The 22,009-nt window shown below is 43.4% G+C and overlaps 3 protein-coding genes across 4 annotated transcripts in view; 1 reads left to right on the top strand and 2 right to left on the bottom strand.

Moving 5' to 3' along the window:
• LOC121908502 (protein unc-13 homolog A-like) overlaps positions 1 to 1,122 on the bottom strand; it is a 33,219-nt gene extending 32,097 nt beyond the window's left edge. For both annotated transcript variants that reach the window (XM_042428567.1, XM_042428568.1), the window contains exon 1: positions 745 to 1,122. In XM_042428567.1, coding sequence (XP_042284501.1) covers positions 745 to 766 — 22 coding nt within the window. In that variant the 5' untranslated portion in view covers positions 767 to 1,122. The remainder of the gene's footprint in view (positions 1 to 744) is intronic.
• A 2,416-nt stretch (positions 1,123 to 3,538) lies between these two features.
• LOC121908548 (BTB/POZ domain-containing protein 2) lies at positions 3,539 to 13,405 on the top strand. The gene is made up of 9 exons (XM_042428660.1): positions 3,539 to 4,127; positions 4,233 to 4,352; positions 4,613 to 4,769; positions 5,453 to 5,558; positions 5,664 to 5,861; positions 5,960 to 6,152; positions 11,531 to 11,618; positions 11,740 to 11,886; positions 12,307 to 13,405. The coding sequence occupies exons 1-9, from the start codon at positions 3,571 to 3,573 to the stop codon at positions 12,466 to 12,468; spliced, it is 1,728 nt and encodes a 575-aa protein (XP_042284594.1). The 5' UTR covers positions 3,539 to 3,570; the 3' UTR covers positions 12,469 to 13,405.
• Positions 13,406 to 13,535: 130 nt separating this feature from the next.
• LOC121908547 (elongation factor 2) lies at positions 13,536 to 21,868 on the bottom strand. Its single transcript, XM_042428659.1, has 14 exons — positions 21,724 to 21,868; positions 20,182 to 20,396; positions 18,914 to 19,095; positions 18,616 to 18,827; positions 18,331 to 18,506; positions 18,059 to 18,164; positions 16,824 to 17,076; positions 16,466 to 16,661; positions 16,208 to 16,331; positions 15,785 to 16,027; positions 15,170 to 15,523; positions 14,880 to 15,062; positions 14,469 to 14,601; positions 13,536 to 14,210 (listed from the first exon to the last, which is right to left on the bottom strand). Exons 1-14 carry the CDS (start codon positions 21,724 to 21,726, stop codon positions 14,017 to 14,019), a joined length of 2,574 nt encoding a protein of 857 aa, XP_042284593.1. The 5' UTR covers positions 21,727 to 21,868; the 3' UTR covers positions 13,536 to 14,016.
• Positions 21,869 to 22,009: the final 141 nt, after the last annotated feature.

Here is a 22,009-nt window from a genome sequence, read left to right as displayed (position 1 = left end):
AGCATCAGGTGTTTTTCAGGGAGTCGGGTAAAAGGAGGTGACGCATCGCTTCAGGGAAAACGTTGAGGAGTGACGCGCACCTCCAGCCGGCTACGAGTATTCCCTCACGACTACAGCAGAGCGGCAAAGCGGAGGCGGCGGCTGTGCGGCAGCGGCAGGGGCTTTTCCTCGTCGTCCACCTCATCTGGCTGCCCACGCATGAATGAACAGAGTGGATGAGACACACACACACGTACACATACACACACATTCACACACACACACATACATACAGCAGCCGCAACAGTACCAGCTAAGGGAGGAAACAGCGGTTGTCCTCCATGTACACATTTATAGAAACTCCACCGCCTGTGACTGTTTGCTGGTACCAACGGTCACGACAGGGCTAGCCTACAACCTTCCCTGTTATCTTCTTTTTTTTGCTGTCACGTTAAAAAAAAACAACATACATGACATCTTTATTTTGGGTCAAACATTAATTAAACAAACATGTCATAAAGCCACAGTGTTGTTAAAAAAAAGTATCCTCGTGTAAAAACGTGTTATGTGTCCGTTAAATCGAGCGGAGCCGCGGTGTGATTTAATGACTATTCAGCACAAACCCTCCGCTGCTCGGGCTACGGAGTTTTCTACGGAGCTGATAGCCCGCAGGGTCTGTCAGACAACTGCTGCGGTTAAACCGTGAGCAAGTGATACTTCTAGTAATATCAAACACAAAAGGCTTTCATTAATTTCCTCTCTTACCTCCCACACATAGCAGGGACATCTCTGATAGCGGTGTGAGCGTCCCCGGCTGTCCTCTACTGAGCGCCCGCCTGGATGCTCCGTGATTTGTTTGGTCCGTTTGTCTCTTGGTTACTAAAAAAAAAAACTCACACCGTTACCTTTAACGGTAACGGAAACACATCAGCATTATCTCAAAAGCGCTCGTCTCTCGCTCTCCGGAGCTGTTGCTCTTTTGGCAGGACAACACACACACACAGGAGTGAATTCCTCGCCCCCCCTTTTCTTCCTCCTCTGCATTGCCTCAGCTCTCCTCCGCTGCTCCTCCTGCGCGCACAGCCATCTTGTTTCAGCAGCAGCAGCAGCAGCACCCGCCGCGCCGCGCCGCGCCGCCCTGACGTCACGGTTGATGAGTAGCAGGAGGAGAGGTGAACGGAGGAGAGGGAGACGGGATGGGGCTGATTAATATCGTCCTGGCCGCTGTAATGCACTCAATGAACAATATGACGACGAGGAATTTCATTCATCGTTTCCAGTTACAAAGCATTTTATATTTTTTTTCTTTAAGATTAGTTTATATGCAAGACTTGATTAGGCTGACAACCAGGTAAGGTGGGCACCTGTCCAGGGCCCCTAAAAAGGTTCCCTGTGTTTTTCTTTTTTGGTAATTTGATGACTTTTACTTTGAGAAATTGAAACATTAACCGGCTCCTGCATTATTGGCCATTTCTTGTAAAAGGGTTTTGTGTCAAACAGCCTCATTATTTTAGTTTACATAGTGCTCACATGGCGCATTATCCTAAATTGCCTACAGTTTACAAAAAAGAAAGAAAAAAATGTATTTCATCTATACCACCTGGCGCCAGGTAGTATTCCATATGAATACTGATTGATATTTAGGTCTCTGGGCAAAATATAGGCTAATGAAGCTGCCATCCATAGTGTGCTGTGTAAATCATAGGCTACTTCAGTGGCTCCCTACTGGGAGTGAAATCTCATCATCAGATGATTCATTGAAAATAAGAAAGAGAAAAGGATTCTTCCTTATGAAATGCTCAATATGTATACCTGTTCATGCCTGTAAAAATACTTAAAATGAAACAATATGTGATGGAGACATCGCTGTTTGGTTGAACTGCTCACAATAATATGTCCAGACTAAGACCACAAACTGTGATTAGGGGGTCAGATGTTGTTTTATTTTAAGGGGTCGCAAGTCGTAAAGGTTGGGAACCACTGAAATAATTAATTAATGTCTATGGAGCATAACTGATCTATCCATTGTATTCATATCTGTCACTGTAATACATACAAATTCACATTGACACAATTGTGAGCCTCCCAATAACCAATATTCATGATGAACATGTCCCACAACAGGCAATGTGTCAGTAGGTATGTGGGAAATAAGAGCATATTTTGGTGTCAAACTGACAAAAAGAAAGAAAGACATGTGATATGGAGAAAAAAAGCTGGGCTCTCCTGAGGGATGGGAGCTGGGAAATATGAATCCCATAAGTGCTGAGTCTGTCAGAGGATGACAAAAAAGAGTGGAGATATGATGTAGAATCATAAACCAAAGGAAACTCAATTCCAAAGAATTATACGGAGAGTCTTTGGCTGCAAAGCGGAATGTTGAGATGAAACACAAACAATGGTTGAGGCAGATGAAGACAGAATAGGTTCCTTTCACTGCAGACATTTTGACTTGAGATAGTAAAAAAGCACAAACATGGCTCTGGGGGGATATGGGCACTAAACACTATCTGGACTTAAATGCCTATTGTGTTTTTCAAGTGATTTTTTTCGAATTATTTTGTAGGCTACATGTTTTTCACACTGATATAAATTTGTAACAGTGGTGAAATAAACAAATTTACTTACTTTCTTCACTAGCTGATCAGCTGGTACCCTCAAAAATCTGCATTTTAGTTATGATAAATCATAAACAGATGTCTAGGAGTGCATTTGCCGTACATTCAAGGATAATCTATGGCAATGACGATTTGTTGACAACAATGGAGGAAAGTAACTAGATGCTGTTACTCAAATACTTAAGTACAAATTTGAGGTACTTGTACTTTACTTGAGTATTTCCATTTTATGCTACTTTATACTTCCACTCCACTACATTTAAAAAATATATATTGTACTTTCTACTCCACTACATTTATGTGACAACTTTAGTTACTTGTCAGATTCGGCACAATGGATAATATAACAAGCTTTTAAAATACAACACATTGTTAAAGATGAAACCAGTGGTTTCCAACCTTTTTGGCTTTTGACATCTAACAATAAGCAGTGTGTCATCAGGGTCACATTTCAGATGTCTATGAGTTGTTAACAGCTCCACCAAATAGTGATTTTTCCCTCTAAACTTTCACATGATTTAATTTCAATAAATGTTCAAATGATTCAGTACTGATGCTTCAGTATTAATGATATAATGATGTCATATATAATAATATATCAGTCAGAGGGACGAAATTAGTACTTTCACTTTAATACTTTAAGTGCATTTTGCTGCTAATATATGTATTTTTACTTAAGTGGGTTTTTTCATGCATGACTTTTACTTGTAATGGAGTATTTTTACATTGCTGCATTGGTACTTTTACTTAACTAAGGGATCTGAATACTTCTTCCACCACTTGCTGACAATAACAAACATGGAAAATCGCCAGCCTTGAAATAAATAAATAAAAGATATCCTTTAAATACTACATGAACGAGGGAAAGTTGCTCTCCACATCCTAAGAGAGCTGCTTGTAGTGCCGATAAAAAACACCAGAGGACATCAAAGAGCCGCTATGACTGTCGATACTACTAGAAATACACAAACCGATGAAGTGTGTTGTTTACGCCTACGCTAGGTTCAAGATGGCTGCTGGAGACAACAGCGGCAGGCCTCCTTGCCTTAATTTCTCCGGTCCGGGTCCTCTGGGAAACAGCCAACCCAGCAACAGCGTTTTCTCGATGCCAGCATCCAACGGCGGAGCGGTCGGTTCGGTCGGGGGAGCTCAGGGAGCGGCTAGGCGTCCCAACCCGCAGCTGGGGCCTGGCGGAGGAGACAGCAACGGTGTTTCGACCGGAGCTCCGCCGACTGCGCAGAACTCCCTGCAGCAGCCCGCTGCGGCAGGTGCTGCGGCAGCCGGAGCCATGGCCACCCCGGCGTCCAACATGGCAAACACCGCAGCGTCAAATGCGTCCCAGGCGGCAGCACCGACCGCCACTCCGGCAGCTGCGTCTGTGCTGGTGTACCGAGAGCCGGTGTACAACTGGCAGGCAACGAAGAGCACCGTGAAAGAGAGATTTGCTTTCCTCTTCAACAATGAGGTGCTCAGTGACGTTCATTTTTTAGTGGGCAAAGGAATGGGGGTTCAGAGGATACCTGCACACAGGTAAGATGATTAACCGCCGTATGGACACCCATAAATATAGCTCTGAATCTGCAGAGCAAAACGAGTTAACCCTGTCTTTGTTGTTGCTGCTGCTCACATTGTCAGGTTTGTTCTCGCTGTGGGGAGCGCAGTGTTTGATGCGATGTTCAACGGTGGGATGGCGACGACCTCAACGGAAATAGAGCTTCCTGATGTGGAGCCAGCTGCTTTTCTGGCGCTGCTGAAGTAAGGACCAGTGTGACAGGAGACGGAGAGAGAGAGTCATTTGAACCGATGGTGTGCATGTCCTGAAAGTGGGCGTGTAAATGTTGCATTTCACATGAGTACTGGGGAAATAGCAAGAATGTGCAGCTAAAATCGAGCTCAGATATAAATCTCATTTCAATGCATCTGTCAAGTAATTATGACAATCGAGGACTCAAATCTATACATGATGTGCCACAATAAAGTTGTAATATCTTGTATTACTTGTGGACCCTCTGCAGGTTTCTGTACTCCGATGAAGTCCAAATCGGGCCTGAGACAGTGATGACCACACTCTATACAGCTAAGAAGTATGCAGTGCCAGCACTGGAGGCTCACTGTGTGGAGTTCCTCAAGAAGAACCTGAGAGCGGACAACGCTTTCATGCTGCTTACACAGGTCAGCTTCACCTGAATTATGACTGTTGGATAGTTCTTGTAAAAATCAGCATGTCTGGCCTTAATTTGTTGGCTAGACATGCTGTATTTTACCATAAATACTTTTACAGGGAAGTGTCCGTTCCTCAATTCACTTTAATGACCACAGCTATGCTGGTGGAATATGTTATTGGTACAATGTATGACAGCACAGTTTCATCAACATCAGTGCACAGACACATTTACATATCCAGTAACATATAACAAATACACACAGAACAGCTCCACATAGTACAATTCACTCATTGTGGAAAGAATGGCTAAGGAGTTTGAGGTCTGCACTGCAGTCGGGAAAAATTGTTATAAACTACTCTGAATTCTTTATCTCTACTTAAAGTGAGAAAACAGCAGCAACTTTTACAACATAAGAGTAACAACACAGAGGCTAAAAATATTTGCTTTCCCTGCCATAGTAGATGAAAATTTCCCTTTTTTGCATGTTTACATGACTCCACCCCAGATGTGATGGTTGTGCCAAAACTGTCAAAATCAGGTGTGATGATGTACGTGACAGAATTTAAATTTCAAAACAACACAGGTTATTGGAAAAGGTGCTTTTCTGCAGTTCAGCTGTCAGTTTTATGAATTTGTAACTCAGGTGTCTGCATATGTAGTAATGCACTGTTTTTTTTTTTTTTGTTTCAGGCACGGTTGTTTGATGAACCTCAGCTTGCCAGCCTCTGTCTAGAAAACATTGATAAGAACACTGGAGACGCTCTTGCTGCTGAAGGCTTTACAGACATAGATTTGGGTGAGGTTGCCTTGCTCACCCTGAATGTTGTCATTATTGCCACGTGTTGTATTTCAGAACGATTGCCTGAACTGATCCTTGATTTCCTCTCCCTCGCTCCTTTAGATACACTGGTGGCAGTATTGGAGAGGGATACTCTAGGTGTGAGGGAGGTGCGCTTATTTGGAGCTGCAGTGCGTTGGGCAGAGGCAGAGGCTCACAGGCAGCAGCTGCAGCCCACTCCAGAGAACAAACGCAAAGTCCTGGGCAAGGCCCTCACACTCATCCGCTTCCCTCTCATGACCATCGAGGAGTTTGCTGCAGGTGAATAGAAACACAGTAAAACTCTGATTCTCTCTTTTTCAATTCTTTTCTCTCAGACTCTGATCTGGGTCCCGGGTTCTTTGTCTTTGTCCCTTCAGGTCCAGCCCAGTCCAGTATTCTGACCGACAGAGAGGTGGTGAGTCTCTTCCTCCACTTCACAGTAAACCCAAAGCCGCGTGTAGATTTTATTGACCGGCCTCGCTGCTGCCTCCGCGGGAAGGAGTGCAGCATCACGCGTTTCGGACAGGTGGAGAGCCGCTGGGGCTACAGCGGGACAAGTGACCGTATACGGTGAGTGAGAAGTAGAGAGGAGGATTTAATTACACTCCTAGTCTTTGTACAAAAATACATTTATCACTTATTGAAATATCATGGCAAATTAATTAAATGTAATCAAGTATTTAGTCTAGTTAGATAATTACAGTTTAATCAGTGAAAATAAGTCTACTTCCACAGTTTAACCTTAGAATGAGAAAATAAAACACTTTTTAGTGTACTCAAATTTGAACATGACAAATAATGACAAATTTTCAATGTATTCAGTCAAGACCTGGCAATTAAAAACAATATATGTGTAAACCATACCCAAATTATTCTGTATGATGTTAAAACCAGAGACGTTTTGATCAGAATTTCCAGAACCTGCTGTTGTTACAGAGTAGAATATTTACTGGTCATAGTCTTGTTGACAAGACTGTCAAAAAGTATGGACGAGCACTGAAGTCATTAATAGACCTTTTCTGAAGGCAAGCACAGGAGTAACTAATAACTTTAACGATGGTCCTGTTCCATTTACCAGTTCCACCAGAGCCTCAGTATTGTGCATGCTGGTATCTTGGGACTGACCCATTATCAGTGATTTAGGTACACCAGTGCTTTTCCTGCTTTGACAAGTGAAAATGTCAGCTGTGAAAGAACTGAGGAGAATTTTTTTTGTTACCAAGGTTACCCTGGTTCTCTGAAGACTGAGTGAGGTATCTCACTATGGAAAGCGCCTTCTGGCATGACCAATCATTAATCAATCCAGTACCACTATGTCTGTCGAAAGACAGACCAATCATCTTGAGTTGCATGGGCCAGCTCGTCCCCCGTTTATAAGTGCCCATGGCCTCCCAGATGGTGTTCTCAAGTGTTTCCTAGACGTGCCCTGCACATGCAAGCCGGGCAGTGTTGTGAGATACCACACTCAGTTTTGAGAGAGCCAGGGTTTCACTGGTATCCAAAAGTTCTCTTTCAAACCTCGCTCGGTATCTCACTATGGGAGATGTGGCCCACTCCCGAATTGTATGCTCTGAAGCCCATAACACCTTGACCCAGACAAGTTGACACCACAAGCCCTCCCCATGGGCTAGCATACAGTTAACATGAACCGACACTCAGGACTGAGTGCACTAGTGAAGGTGCCATCATGTCCAGGCGGTAAAACTGAATAAATGTGTGTGGGGATGCCCAACTAGCAGCTGCACAGATGTCACTCACAGAAACGTCCCTGAACAGGGCCCATCAAGTGGCCATACCCCTGGTGGAATGAGGCCACAGGGTTTGGGGGCTCCAGTCCATGACTCTCCTATGCCAGAATTATAGCCTCTATCACCCAGTGTGACAGGTGCTGGTGAGTCAGAGCCTTTCCTCTATGAGAAAGGGCCCAAGATACAAAAAGCTGGTTACTCTTCCTAAATCCCTTAGTCCTGTCCAAATAGATGCATAAGGCTCTTACGGGACTGAATGCATGTTATTCACTTATCTGTTTGACTGACGTCAGAGCCAGCAACAGGATAGTTTTGAGAGAGAGCAACTTAAAGTCAGCACACTCCAAGGGCTTGAAAGGCAACTGTGAGAGAGTGCCTCCAAAACAGTTGGCAAGTCCCATGAAGGCACCAAAGGTTTACACGCAGGCTGCAGTCAGCGGGCTCCTTTCATAAACCTCATCAGAGAATGCTCTCCAATCGGCGCATTCCCAAAACCCACATGGCAGGCTGAAATTGCAGCCAAATAAACCTTAATGGTGGAAAAAGCTTAACCATTGTCCAGTAAATCCTGCAGGAAGCCTGATACACCCGGAACAGAACTCTGCAACAAAATGATGGATCTAGCCTCACACAATCTCTCAAATACGCGCCACTTACCATCATACCATCGGAGCAGTGAGCCTTACTGGGGGAAAGCGTACAGCAGCATGTTGGGCCATGGATGAGTCAGTGCATCTACTCCTAGCGGCGTGTCCCTGTTTCTCAACGAAAACAACAGAAGACACTGTGCATTTTCACACAATACAAAGAGATCTACAGACGCTTGGCCGAATCTCACCCACACCAGGTGAAGCACATCAGGGAGAGCAAATCCACCCCACTGCTCAATACACTGGTGACGTGCTCTGTGCGTAATGACAGTAGGTGCTTGCTGTTCCACATAATCAGACTCTGGGCCAGTCTGTGTAATGTTATGGAGCATGTGCCCCCCCTGCTGGTTCATATAAGCCACCACTGTGGTATTGTCTGTCCTCACCAAAACATGACAACTCCTCAGGAGTGGCAAAAAAGTTTGAGAGGCAGGAAAACTGCCATTAACTCCAGGTAATTTATATGAGCATAATGGAGCCTCGGGTGCCAGGTCCCATTCACATACCTCCCCTCGAATAGAGCTCCCCACCCTGTCAATGAAGCATGCATTGTAACTGTTTTCCTCATAACTACTGTTCCCAAGGGGACCCTGGTGGTGAACACCCCTGGGTCTCTCCAATGATGGAGAGCCAGGAGACATTCCAAGGAAACCCCCACCATTCAACTGAGATGATGTCGTACGTTCAGATGTAAGGAGGACACCCAGCATTGGAAATCCCGCATCCTTAATAGCTCCTGAGGAACAACAGAAATTACTGAGGCCATCAGCTCTGTCAGGCGGAGGCAAAAAAAATCTTTTCTTTAATGCCAAAAATAAGGCCAAATATCCATTCATTTGGAAATCAATAATTATTTGCGTTTGGGAGCCTCTGTGTGGCATTGTTCTGAAATGTGAGTCGACCTCTGTGTCGTTGCCTGGGAAACTCTTGATGCGATGTGAGTGATTCGTCTCTATAGAGTTTTTTCGGTGTGTACCACCAGGCCTGAAAAAAATTCTAGGGGAAACACTGGAATTAATTTTGAGGCCCAAATAGTCTATATTCTGAGTGGGATGCTCCTTGCGTGATTGACACTGAAGCCCAAGCCGGAGAGGCTGCTTAACAGCACATGAGTGTCTTTCTTGGCTTCCTCCCTGATGGGGGTGCAGAGGAGAAAATCGTCCAAATATGCTAACACTCTGAGACCAGCTTGCATAGGATGCAGACTCCTCTACACAGTTGCTGAAGACCCTCAGGGCGAGCGACAGCATGAATGGTGGAGTCTGATATTCGTAGGCTACGCCATGGAAAGTGAACCTGAGAAATTTCCTGTGCATCGGATATATGCTCATGTGAAAATAAGATCTGCAGATCTGTTGATGTGAACCAATCGTCTGGTCAAATCAGGCGGAACAGAACTTTGTGCGTTAGCATTCTGAATTTGTATTTGCGGAGAATGTTTGTTACGTACCAAATTGGACGTAACAAACCTCCCTTCTTTGGAATGAGGAAATATCAGGAGTAGAAGCCCAGATTAATTTCCTCCTCTGGCACAATGCGGATTGCCCTTTGGCTTAAGAGAGAAGAAATTTTGCTCTCCACAGCCTTTGTGGCTTCCCCTGTGGCCTCCGAAAACACCACACCATTGAAACTTGGTGGTTTCAATACAAACTGAAACCTGTAACCCCTGGCAATGGTTGTAAACACCCAGGGGTGAACTGTGTATGCGGACCATTTTTCCACTTTGACAGCTAGGAGACCCGGGGGCGTGAAGCTCAAAACTGGAGCAGTTGCACTCCCTTGTGGCGACAGTCTCTTTTTTGAATTACATACTACACCCTCAGCTTTATGCCTGGCTGCGACAGTGGGTTTTTTTAATGAAAAAACATGTTAAGTGCTTTGTGTGACCTCTTCCCTCTGAACTGGCCCCGTAGGGTGGGGAGGGGGGGGTAAATGAACTGGGGAGCACTGGGGGAACTTGTGCTTCTCCATCAGCGCTGACTGGGATACTGGTGTGGTTCTTGTCCCCTCCTTCTCTTGGGGCGAAGAGGAAACTGCCAGTCTGAGCAGTTGGCATGAGCTGCTTGGAGGAGACCTTAAGGAAGGCAGGATTTTTCTGTCATATAAATCCCTCTCCTCCGCCTTGTCATCTAACAATGCAAGCCAGTCAATAGCCCACCTTGTCCTCACCCACTTATAGACCTTTTGCAGGTCAACTTCACAGGGGGCAGGGGAAGGCTATGCATCCCCACTGACGGAGCTGCTGGGCTGCAACGCCTGAGCAGGGGGAAGAATGGCATTTTCATCAACCTCCTTATTCTTGTCGCTGAGGAGATCCAGGTTAATATCATCCTCGTCCTCCTCTCTGCCACAAAGCTCGTCCTCTGAGTCAAGGAGCTGGCTGAACATAGGTGGAAATTCCGCATTGGGGTCCTCCAGCATATCCCCCCAGCAAGTGCTAGGCGTAGCCGGCTTATCTCTGGGCTTTGTCACGTTGTCAGAAAGGCAAGGGTCAGCTTTTGAGGCCACTGACACCCACAAGTGACCCTTCAAAATCTTTACCGGCATGGTGCAGCAGTGCTCACAGGATTAGGAGTCCATGAGGGATGCCTGGGCATGCTTAACTCCTATACATGCTATGCAGAGGGGATGGGGGTCCTTCACCGAAATGGTTAATCTACATGCGGCTAAGCAAGGGAGGGACTTGACATCCTTAACCTTGTTGCCACCAGCATTCCCCTTAGAGGATGAGGTGGTTGCTAAAGCTAGCTGAAAACCTTGACGGCTAGCAGCAGTAATGGACACACATCTCATCTTGATGTACTAGCTTGTTCCGTAAGTGGTTAGAATCAGGTAGAAGTCCATGACAACGCAATACCCACCTGAACCTACCCCAAATAAATCTTTCTCGCTACGGAGAGCAGATGAATGAAAATCCGGACATCAGAACAGCTTAAGGGGTTCGAATGATTTTCAAGGGGAAGAAAGTGAGAATGCTGTGTGGGACGCCACAGGCGCTTATAAAGGTGGGATGAGCTGGCCCATGTAATGTAATGGTCATGCCAGAAGGCGCTTCCCATTAAAGCTGCAACAATTAGTCAATTAATCAATTAGTTGAGTGGCAGAAGATTAATCAGCAACTATTTTGCTAATTAAATAATCGTCTTAGTCATTTTTTAAGCAAAAATGCCAAAAATTCTGTTGCAACTTCTCTAATGTTAGAATTTGAAGCTTTTGTGTGATGACATGACATGACATGACATGACATGACAGTAAACTGAATACCTTTGGATTTTGGACTGTTGATCAGACAAAACGAGACATTTGAAGAAGTCACCATGAGCTTTAAGAAATGATAACAGGCATTTTTCTGACATTGTATAGATAATGAAAATAATCATTAGTTGCAGCCTTACTTCCCATAGTGAGATATTGAGCAAGGTTTGAAAGGGAATAGTAAAATTACACAACACAACATACTGTGTGTGCATACTGTTTTATCCAGCTTTTCACAGTTCACTCTCACTTCCTCTTCCAGATTGATATGTTTCTGCTCTATTCTTCTTCACAGGTTCTCTGTAAACAGAAGGATATTTGTGGTCGGGTTTGGCCTGTATGGCTCAATACACGGACCCACAGACTACCAAGTCAACATTCAGGTATGGTCCCGAGTCCCTCTCAATATCACCTTGTTCCCAGACTTCAGACATTTTGTTTCTGGTTTCAGTGAATGTTGTGTGATGTATTTTTGATATCTGTATCTGCCCTCTCTTCATGCAGATTATTCACACAGACAGTAACACTGTGCTGGGCCAGAATGATACAGGCTTCAGCTGTGACGGGTCAGCCAACACCTTCAGAGTCATGTTCAAAGAACCAGTGGAGATACTACCCAACGTCAACTACACTGCCTGTGCTACACTTAAGGTCTGTGATGCATTGGAAGTAATACCAGCCACACATGCAGCACTACACTGTTTAGCAGTGCATGTCCATTAAGAAAAATTATGTGTTTCTTCTTGGGCTGCAACTACCAACTAGTGAAAAATTTCCATCACCATTTTGCAGCGCCCATAGTGATATCTTCAAATAGTTTCTTTTGGTCTAACCAATGGTTGGAAACCAAAATATATTCAATTTACTATCATAGAAGACCAAGATAACTAGTAAATTTTCACATGTGAGAAGCTAGAACCATATAAAAGCATTCTTATATAAAAAATATTATAAAAATTGACAAATCTTTTCAGCTCCCCTCTCCACCTTTCTTTTTTTTTTTTAAAGAAAAGTCAGAATATCTAATCTGTCCATCAGTGGTATTAAACCTCTCCTCTGTATGTCTTGCAGGGTCCAGACTCTCATTATGGGACTAAGGGAATGCGAAAGGTAACGCATGAGTCATCATCCACCGGCACAAAGACCTGTTTCACCTTCTGCTACGCAGCAGGTAACAACAACGGCACTTCAGTAGAGGACGGACAGATTCCCGAGGTCATCTTCTACACATAGTCACCTCCAACATCGCAATGATCTTCCAACAAATGTGACAGCCTGACACCAGCGCGGGGCTACACCTCAGCAGCCGCACTTGGGGCTAATCTGTCAGACATCATACTGTTCCCTCCATATAGTGCACTACTGTTGGCCACATTGGAAGAAAAATAGCCATGAGGCGATGTAGGTCACTACATGAGGGCGTAGCTTGTCATTTGAGATGCGGCCTCTCTTTCTCAGCAGCTTCCTTTATCCCTTTGTGTTGTAGTGATGCCAGCCTCTGAAACAGACATGACTGTAACTGACTCCACTAGGAAAGGAGAGAGCGAGGGAGGAGCTTCTCAGATAATTCACAGTATTGATGTCTCTGCTGTGGATTGACAACATAAAAGCTTGACACTGAATTCTACTTAAGCTGTACGATTCCCCTTTCTGTACTCAACAGCATTACTGCAAAGGAGAGTCGCAACTGTATGAATGTACAGTTTATCAGATTTGCCAAGAGAAGATCCTCCTAACTGTTCAGTACAGACCAGCATTTCCCTCGATTCCACTTCAGCTGTAATTTCCATAAACTCTCGGATCTCACAGGCTTTATGAACTCTTGGCAAATTTGAACCAAACTTCATATTAGTCTTAATGATATGATTATGGTAAGCAATTTTGGGGTTTCTAAATACAGTACAATCTGTGATATCTTGTGTCCTTGCTTGGTAGTTGCCTATACCCAAGAAACATTGCACTTCTTGGCCTTGCGTATGTTCTTTTGGTTGTTCTATGGATGCACACTAACTCTTCGGATGTTTCTTTTTACCTTTGTTTTAAAAAGTGCGGGCGGAAAAAAGCTTTCCTTCTTAGTGCGGAAGTTAAAGGGTTGTATATTAAAGTGGCATTTATTAACATTATATATGTAACTTGAAATAACTATTGATTAAAGAGTGAAGAAAAAGTATTTTGGTGCTTGTTTTTTTTTTTTTTTTTTAAAAAAGAACCCACCTTCAATTTGTCAGGATTTGGTTGTAAAGGAGTAATTGTTGCCTTCAGTCAGAACTTGAGAAACAAAAAAAAATCACATCACATCGTTATGGGTTGAATGTTTTTATTTATTACATCCACTGAACAAAGGTTCAAACCAGAGAGTTTGACTTCTGTAACACTTTATAGTGATTTCCATGATTTTATCTAGCCATGATCCATTTAAATATGCATTATTGCAGCAGAATCACAGTGCACTGTACAGGCCCATCCTGGCAAATGAATGGAGGAAAAGGGGGATGATGTGGAGGAATAGAAGAAACAAAGAATTGATAATACAACTGCTTTACTCCAATTGTTCCCCAAAACCCTTGCCCTAGGCACTTGGTGTACTGTAGCTGTGAAATGAAAAATTAAGCATTGTTGCTTCCATTAGCCTACAATGGAAGTTTAAGCTTTATTTCAGCTCCTGACTTAAAGTCAAACAATTTGTGCAATGTACTGTACCTTTAAGCCTGTGCAAAGATTTTAAAGTGCCCACGGGGTAGGGTTTAGAGATTGATTTGGTATTTAATCCAGGGTCAGTGTTTACAGTTTGTCCAAGTAGTTGTCGAGGGCAGGAATACCCTCCTTCAGACCTTTGCGTTTCCTAATATCAGCGACAATCTGGGAGGGTTTGCTGGTGGGGTCGCTGGGGTCTCCCTGGAGAATTTGCCAGTGGTCAAACACACACTGAGGGAAGGCCTGGCCTCCAGTATTGCTGCGAAGGTCAGCGGTGAACCCTGAATGAAAAAAAAAGCCCCAACATAATTAGTGCTGTTTTAAATGGTGGAATATCATTGTCTACCAAAAAAGGAAACCAATTTCTCGCCCTTTGTGATCCATAGGCTGACCTCTTAACTTTTTTGTTGCTTTGGAAAAAATGTTAGTCAAGCAGTTGAAATTTTAAACAAACCGTAGTATATTTATTTTGGAACTATAGTAGTGAGGGATCAATTTTCAAAAGACACTGTACAGTACAGACTAAATCACACACTCACCAAAGGATTCGTTGACAGGCAGAAAGGCCTTCACGACGAACATGGGAGTTCCCATCACTTGGGATTCCTCAAACACGTGACCTCGTTTCCTGTTCAACACACCATAGATCCCGCCAACCACCTGCTCCGGGCACTGAGTGGAGAAGAGGCACCGAAGTCAGACAAGCAGATATGTTTTAACATATACATAATCCTGATGGTCTAGTCATAAAAAACAAATTTAAAAACCCAGAGTTATGTAAATCTAGAAAAAATTGTAAATTTCTAATTTAATTTCTGGGATTTTCTTTTTCCCATCGTAGTTTGTCCTTGAAGATGTAGGCTAAAAGATCTTTACAAGTCACATTTCTCTGTGCTGAAATACTACACCCACAAAAAATGATTTATTTTGTAGACAATATGCTTCCATACCTGTATCTCCACCAGATATACAGGCTCCATGAGTCGTGGCTGAGCAGTGAGCTGGCAGGCGTACAGGACCCTACGAGCTGTGGGAATAATCTGTCCTCCACCGCGGTGGATGGCGTCTGCGTGCAGTGTCACGTCATGAATTTCAAAGCGAATTGCGCGCATGTTCTCCTCACACAGCGCACCCTGCAGAAAGAGGACAGGATTGTACAAAAATCAGAAGATTATCACACCTGATTACCAAGAAATGTACTTTATAAATGTAATTGCATTTAAAGTTTCCTGCCGCCCACCTCTTTAGTCGCCCACTGGAAACCAGCCACCACGCTGTCCTTAATCTCATTGAGGTACTGAACTCCCTTTGTCATGTCTATCATCAGGTTGGGCCCGGTTCCGTCTGGACCAAAGCACCAGATCTTCCTGGCTTCTGTCACCTCCCACTCATACTTGTCTGCAAGGTAACGTGCACGAGTCTTGAGCTCCTGCCGAGCAGAGACATCTCCCTTCTCGATATCTTCAGCCAGACCGTCAGGGAACGGACGGGACTTCATGAAGAGACGATTGTGCTTGTTGGGGGACTTGGACAGACACATCTGGTCTGATTCTTCTGACACTGTCTCTCTGTATGACACGACTGGGTCTGATTTCTGGAAAGAAAGAGAGGAGGTCAGAATTGAGACCACAAGTGGTGATCTAACAATGTGAGGATCAAAGGTGGATTCTGTGTTTTATCAGTTTAATTTTATTTTAAACTTTAATCACCCCACAGTTAGAGAGGTGATCTAAGGGTTATCTGTCTATCTGAGAGGATAATTCTGTTTATTTTCAAATTGGGCCTTACTTTCTACCTTTACTGTCTTATGTCACTACATCGAAAGATCTCTGTTACTCTGTTTTTGCCTTCTCACCTTCAGTGGAATGCAGGCGTGGTCCTCCTCCAGGTCTTTCAGGCAGATCTCCAGGTGCAGCTCTCCTGCTCCAGCAATAATGTGCTCCCCAGACTCCTCAATGATGCACTGCACCATGGGGTCAGACTTGGCCAGGCGCTTCAGGCCCTCCACGAGCTTGGGCAGGTCAGCTGGGTTCTTGGCTTCCACAGCAACTCTGACGACAGGGCTCACACTGAACTTCATCACCCTCATGTTGTGGGCCTGCAGACAGAGCCAGAGTCACTAAGCTGAAAGACTTTTTGTGTTTTTACAAGGACAAATTTGCCAACAGAAAGCAATAACTCAATATAAATAACTTATGATCTACTATGTGGCGTGCCAGTATTTGAACTACAGTTTATGTCCATACAATGCTTCAGGAGAAAAAAAGCAATACGCTACTTGTTCAAAGGTGGTGATGGTCCCTGTCTTAACCAGGAACTGGTCTACTCCAACAAGACCCACGATGTTGCCACATGGGACATCCTCAATAGGCTCCACATATCGGCCCATCATCAAAATGGTCCTGGATGGAGGAAGAGAAGGACATGGTGATGAAAAGTTGCCAACAAATACATGAAAACAAAAGGGTGAGAAGAGAAGCATAAAGTTACAACTTCTCAGCAGTAAACCATCTCAGGCCTCTGTGAACACACTCACCTCTGGATGGGTTTGATGTAGAGGTCTTCTTTCTTGCCAGGGGTGAAGTTTGGCCCCATGATGCGTACCTTCAGGCCGGTGGACACACAGCCAGAGAACACACGGCCAAATGCGTAGAAACGACCCTTATCTGTTGTTGGTACCATCTTGGAAATATACATCATCAGAGGAGCCTTGGCATCGCAGTTCTTAATACCTGTGAAGAGACAGTAAGCTATGAATCTTGTGAAGCAAAAATACAGTCTACACATAGCGAGATTATTTTATGACATCCGAAAACATTCATCAAAATGTTCCTTGTTGAGCAATGTCCTCTTCTGAGGGCAAATGTGTGATGCTGTGAGAGTTTTCTACTGACCCATGGCAGCCTCATCATCTCCTGGCCCTTCATAGAGCAGCTCACAGCGGTATTTCTGTGCAGTGACTGGGGAGGGCAGGTGGATGGTGATCATCTGGAGCAGGGCCTCTCCGGCAGGCAGCCAGCGACGCATCACAGCCTTGAGCAGGGGTTTCCCCTCCTTTTCCTTGTCCTCAGCATCCAGTTTGACATCGAGCTTCTCAATTAGTTTGGCTGTGTCGTCCTTTTTGAAATTCATGATGGCATCAAACACCTAAGAGAAGAACCAAAGAGGGAGGTTAATTTTTTAAAAAGTACTTATGTGTACAATTTTCATGTGACCTTTGAAACCATTCTGATAAGTTCAAGCATATGTTTTTGTTTGCAAATAAATTAGAATTGAATAGAACTGGTGCAATCTATGTGTTTCTTTCAGCCCATTCATCTTAGTGTTCCTGAGTTGTATCCAATTGCTCTCCTCCACAGCATCTTTTTTGATGCTACCACTAGGAGGCAGTCAGAAACTTTAACTGATAGGTTCACAATTTTTCAAGTCTATGAACATTGAAACAGGTTTTACTTTGTCTAATAATTTCTCCTGTTCATTCTGACCATTAGATGATCCCCTACAAATACACTTACAATGCAAGTGATGGTGGACAGAATCCACACTCCTTGTTTTGAGCACAAATGTATTTAAAAGTTTTTCTGAAGATAATATGAGGCTTCAGCCACTAGAGTTACAGTTCTTCCACAGTTACAGTCTTTTTAGTATAAAATTCCCTATTTGTGTTCCCCCAAACAGTGTTTCAGTGAGCTGCAGTGGGAAGATAATAAAAAGAGGGAATTTGGTGCTAAAAAGACTTCAGTAACTTTGAAAGATATTCACTTGATTTGACTCTGAAGCTTTGGATAAACTTTTAAATACACTTTTGCACAGAAGGAGGGCTGTCTCTTTGGCCCCCATTACTTACATTGAAAGTGCACTCTGAAGAGATCTGTTAATGGCCAGTATGAACAGGAGGAATGATTACAGCAAGAAATACGTATCATTGTTCATTTGGGCACCTGACTATTATTTTAAGACAGACTTGAAAAAATGTGAACCTGTCCTTTAAAATCCTACACATAGGGGCTTTAAATTACTGTATTTTTTAACATACAGTGGCATATGTGAATTCACAGTATTCATCAGATAAATTACCACCTTGTTAAGTTTACAAATAAATTATTTAAAACACTGTATTTCCATTTACCTTAAAGACAGGGTCCAAAACGAGCTGGCAGAAGGTACGAGGAAGTTTCTGGCCATCAGGACCTGTAGCAGTCTTACTGAACTTGCCGGTTTTTGGATCGAAATATCTGTGAGATGCAAATAAATTATCGTATTACATTCAAATATCAGATTGAGCTCATTATCCTGTTTTGTTATTGGCACAATACATACCTGCTAAAATTATGAACATTTCTTGTGCAAATACCTTTTAATTTTAGTTCTCTGTCTCTCTGGACATGCGTGCATGTTTACCTGTCTCCCCACAGTTTCTTCATCATGTCCTCCACTTTCTTACACCTCTCTGCAGGTGCCAGCTGAGCGTGTCCTTTAGTGAACTTAGCCACATACATCTCTGCAAACTGCTTCAAGGTGAAAGCCCAGCCGTGCAGACCAGAGCCAAACCCAACTGTACCGATAACAGGGTCAATCTGAAGACAAAAAGTCAAGTATTCTTTTAAATCATAAATATGTTGTAACATTTTCAGGTCATGTCAGTGAATAAGTGTGTGTCTGCAGTGTTTTGAGCGTCTGCCTTACCATGATGTTGCCCATGGGTCCCCCCTCATCCTCTCCGTAGGTAGAGATAATGACGTTGACGTTCTCCACAATACGCTGGAAGGTCTGGAAGAGCTCGTCTGGCTTCAGCTGCAGTTCGAGCAGGGCACGGTCCATCTTGTTCATCATTAGAACCGGCTTGATGCGTTCGGCGATGGCCTGACGCAGTACAGTCTCAGTCTGCACACACACACCTGCAAGAGGAAACAAACAAGTAAGCCTGATTAAAAACAAGAGTGTGTGTGTAAGAGGTAGAGGGTTTCAAACGTTATGTAATTACCTGAGACACAGTCCACCACAACCAGCGCTCCGTCAGTTACCCTGAGGGCAGCGGTGACCTCAGAGGAGAAGTCAACGTGACCCGGAGAATCGATCAGGTTGATGAGGAAGCCGTTTCCATCCTTACACTGCTTGATAAACGCCAAGTCGTTCTCTCCAAGCTCGTAATACATTGAGATGGCCCTGAATAACAAAGAGGGATATCAATACCACTACATCTTAAAAATAAATGGAAAGGTTGGATTAATAAAAGCTGAATTAAATGAGTCCAACTGGATGAATGTCTAAGTTCATCACATCTCACATCAGTCTTGAGCTCACAGGCTCAGTTCAAATGCTACAAACTGGCTTGACTGGGAGGATTTCAGTGAGTATAGAAGTGATGCTTCCTTACTGGAATTAAACTGTAACTTACTTACTTACATTTCTAAATATGGGCATTAAAAGAGCAGGACAAACACGCATTCTGCTTTTACAAACTTATAGTTGCGATTGCTTTACTGAATAAATTAGAAACATAATTCTACTAATAAGTATGTGATATTGTGTACTCTGGTATGTACCTAATTAGTAGACAAGCAAAACTGCACAACAAATAATATTCTAGAAAGTATTAATGGCGGCTATGTAAAGGCTCAGTTTCTCATGTAGTCCAGACACTGTGGAGGGACATTTGCTCTGGAACATAATGTATGTTTCTGGCACATGTTGCTTCTTTTTGTGATTTACTGTAGACACATGCTGAATGAAATAAGATACTGTGACTTCATAGTATTCTCATGTGAAACTGGCCAGGGTCTCGTCTCATGGTTTGAGATGATGGCATAAATTGAAGTGAACCACAGACATTTATAATTAATTACTGTTTTTTTTTCTTCTTTCCAGTAAGTTTAGATAAGCAGTACTCAGCAGTAAAGGCCCTTTGTTTCATTATGAGTCACAAGTCCTGCATGCACAAACTATTTTCTGCCGAGATGATTTTAATTAAGAGATTTCTGTATTTCTTTTTTCTATGTGCTTTTCTCACTTTTTTGAAGTGGGTGGGGCTCCGTTATGATGTCACATATTTCTGTTTCAGTCCTGATAAAGCAGCTGAGTTTTTAGTGATAAACTCTTAATAAATGATACCAACGGATTATTTTTTTCTGAACTTGAACTTCATAAAGACTTATTTAAAATTTCAAACCAATTTTTTAGAAGTTGAGATCTTTAATGTGATGCACTTGGACACAAAACTGTTATCTAAACCCACTTCTCTGAACAACATACGTTGATTTAATGGTGATGCATCGCTCCTGCTCGTCTTTGCGTGTGTCTGTGAAGCGAGTCTCTCCGGCTCGGGCAGAAGCAATGATCCCTGCCTTGGACACCAGTGAGTCAGTCAGAGTTGACTTCCCATGATCCACGTGGGCAATCACGGACATGTTCCTGATGTTGGACTTCTTGTCCATGATGGCACGGATCTGATCCACAGTGAAGTTCACCTAGGGGTTGGGGGGTTTGAGGATAAGGCGTGGGGTTACATTCAGGCATTTACTTCTAGCAGAGGTTCATTTTATTCATGATATCCATGCATTTATTTTTGGCCACTACCAGGTCTCTGCAGCTGTTCCAAGTAGAGTTATAAAAAGAAAGTCATGTTTGAAACTGAATCCAGCAGCCTGAACAGGAGGACTGTGGGCACTGCAGAACGACTTTACTTTCTGGTGTCAAACCAAGCAACAGATAAGGAATTACTGTGTCACCACGCACATGGCGCAGCTGAATGGGCCGAACCATACTGTTTCACAACCACGTGGGGACAGAATGTCCTCATTTTATACCTTAAAATGGTCTTAAAATTGAGATTAAGGTGAAATATGCATGGAATATACAAAACAAATGAATTTGATCTTAACTAACAGATCAAAGACATGCAGTAAATGTTATAAAATGTTTAAGGGGTTATTAGCTTAAGGCATATTTCAGAGGGCAAATCAAAGAAGAAAATAAATTCAGTAATGAGAGAGTGTAAGCATGATTTAAGAGATGATTAAAGCATTTTTGGGATGACGTGTGTTAGGAGAATATAGAAATAATCACTGTAGGCTTATGTGGACTTTAGTTTTATGATTTTACATAGTAATATGGGGAAAAATGAAGGATCCACTATCATTTAACACATTAATAACATGTTAAATGTATTCAGCTTACAAATTAATACAAGAATACCATTTTCGGCTGTCAGCCATTCACTGAGACATAGCAAAGCCTCTATTGTGTGATAATAGTTGATTATGAGTCATTTTTGATAATATGCACTGCAGTCTCTGTCGATGACGTATTGTGATAGGCCTATATATATTTTTGGTGGCCTGATATATGAAATAGAGTATGGTTATGACGCAATCTTTAAAAACCTTCTCATAATCTACGGTTAAATAACAAGGTGATTCAGCACATTTATATCGTCAGGAGCGTGTATATCAGTTTCTGCAGTAATGCTACAGCAGCTTTTGATATTAAAAGCTTTGCTATGAACGTCACAGTGAGGCAGAGCAGGCCGAGCAGTTCAGGCCACAGCCCTGCCTCATCAGCTGGCTGCTGCGTATGTTACAACAGACCACATGTAGAGCCATTATCTGCTCACATAACACCGCCAAGCATCGGCATCTACTTGACACACACATGACAGGCTCCATCGCGGCTTGTTACACCGTTATAAGCGCACATAAAGGTTATTTAGTGGAGCGGCTGACAGCCCCGCATGTTATATGACACAAATAAATGAATAGATAATTATCAGCTCATGTAACCCCAGTGTCGACTCACCATTTTGCCTGTTGGTCGTCGGTCTTCGTATGTGTCGGATTATTGCCGTAAACACTGCCTCTGAGGACAGGCAGTCCCGTTGGTGACAGGAGAGACGCTGCTGCTGCTGCTGCGGCTGCGGCTGCAGTGTGACAGTGCAGGAAAGAGGCTGCAGCAGCAGGGGGCGCTGCAGCTGCTGCAGCCTCTGTCCGGTGTATCAGATTTCCATGAACATACAACATTGAGAGCAAGATGGAAAACAACATGTGTTCCATGTGCCATGTGTTGGCCGAGCTGGAAGTAGTAG

This window comes from Thunnus maccoyii, chromosome 12, assembly GCF_910596095.1.
Source record: "Thunnus maccoyii chromosome 12, fThuMac1.1, whole genome shotgun sequence".
NCBI lineage: Eukaryota > Metazoa > Chordata > Actinopteri > Scombriformes > Scombridae > Thunnus > Thunnus maccoyii.
Note: the sequence above shows the minus strand (reverse complement) of the source record. Positions and strands in the feature narration are given on the sequence as shown.

What these genes read in the sequence shown, in the direction of transcription:
- LOC121908548 (XM_042428660.1), top strand. Translation starts at nt 3,571, where the DNA reads ATGAAGTGTGTTGTTTACGCCTACGCTAGGTTCAAGATGGCTGCTGGA. An exon ending in CATCGAGGAGTTTGCTGCAG is followed by an intron (nt 5,862 to 5,959) that starts GTGAATAGAAAC and finishes TTGTCCCTTCAG; the next exon opens with GTCCAGCCCAGTCCAGTATT. An exon ending in CTGCCTGTGCTACACTTAAG is followed by an intron (nt 11,887 to 12,306) that starts GTCTGTGATGCA and finishes TATGTCTTGCAG; the next exon opens with GGTCCAGACTCTCATTATGG.
- LOC121908547 (XM_042428659.1), bottom strand. An exon ending in TTTTGGACCCTGTCTTTAAG is followed by an intron (nt 17,077 to 18,058) that starts GTAAATGGAAAT and finishes TTCTTCTCTTAG; the next exon opens with GTGTTTGATGCCATCATGAA. An exon ending in AGATGATGAGGCTGCCATGG is followed by an intron (nt 16,662 to 16,823) that starts GTCAGTAGAAAA and finishes GTCTCTTCACAG; the next exon opens with GTATTAAGAACTGCGATGCC.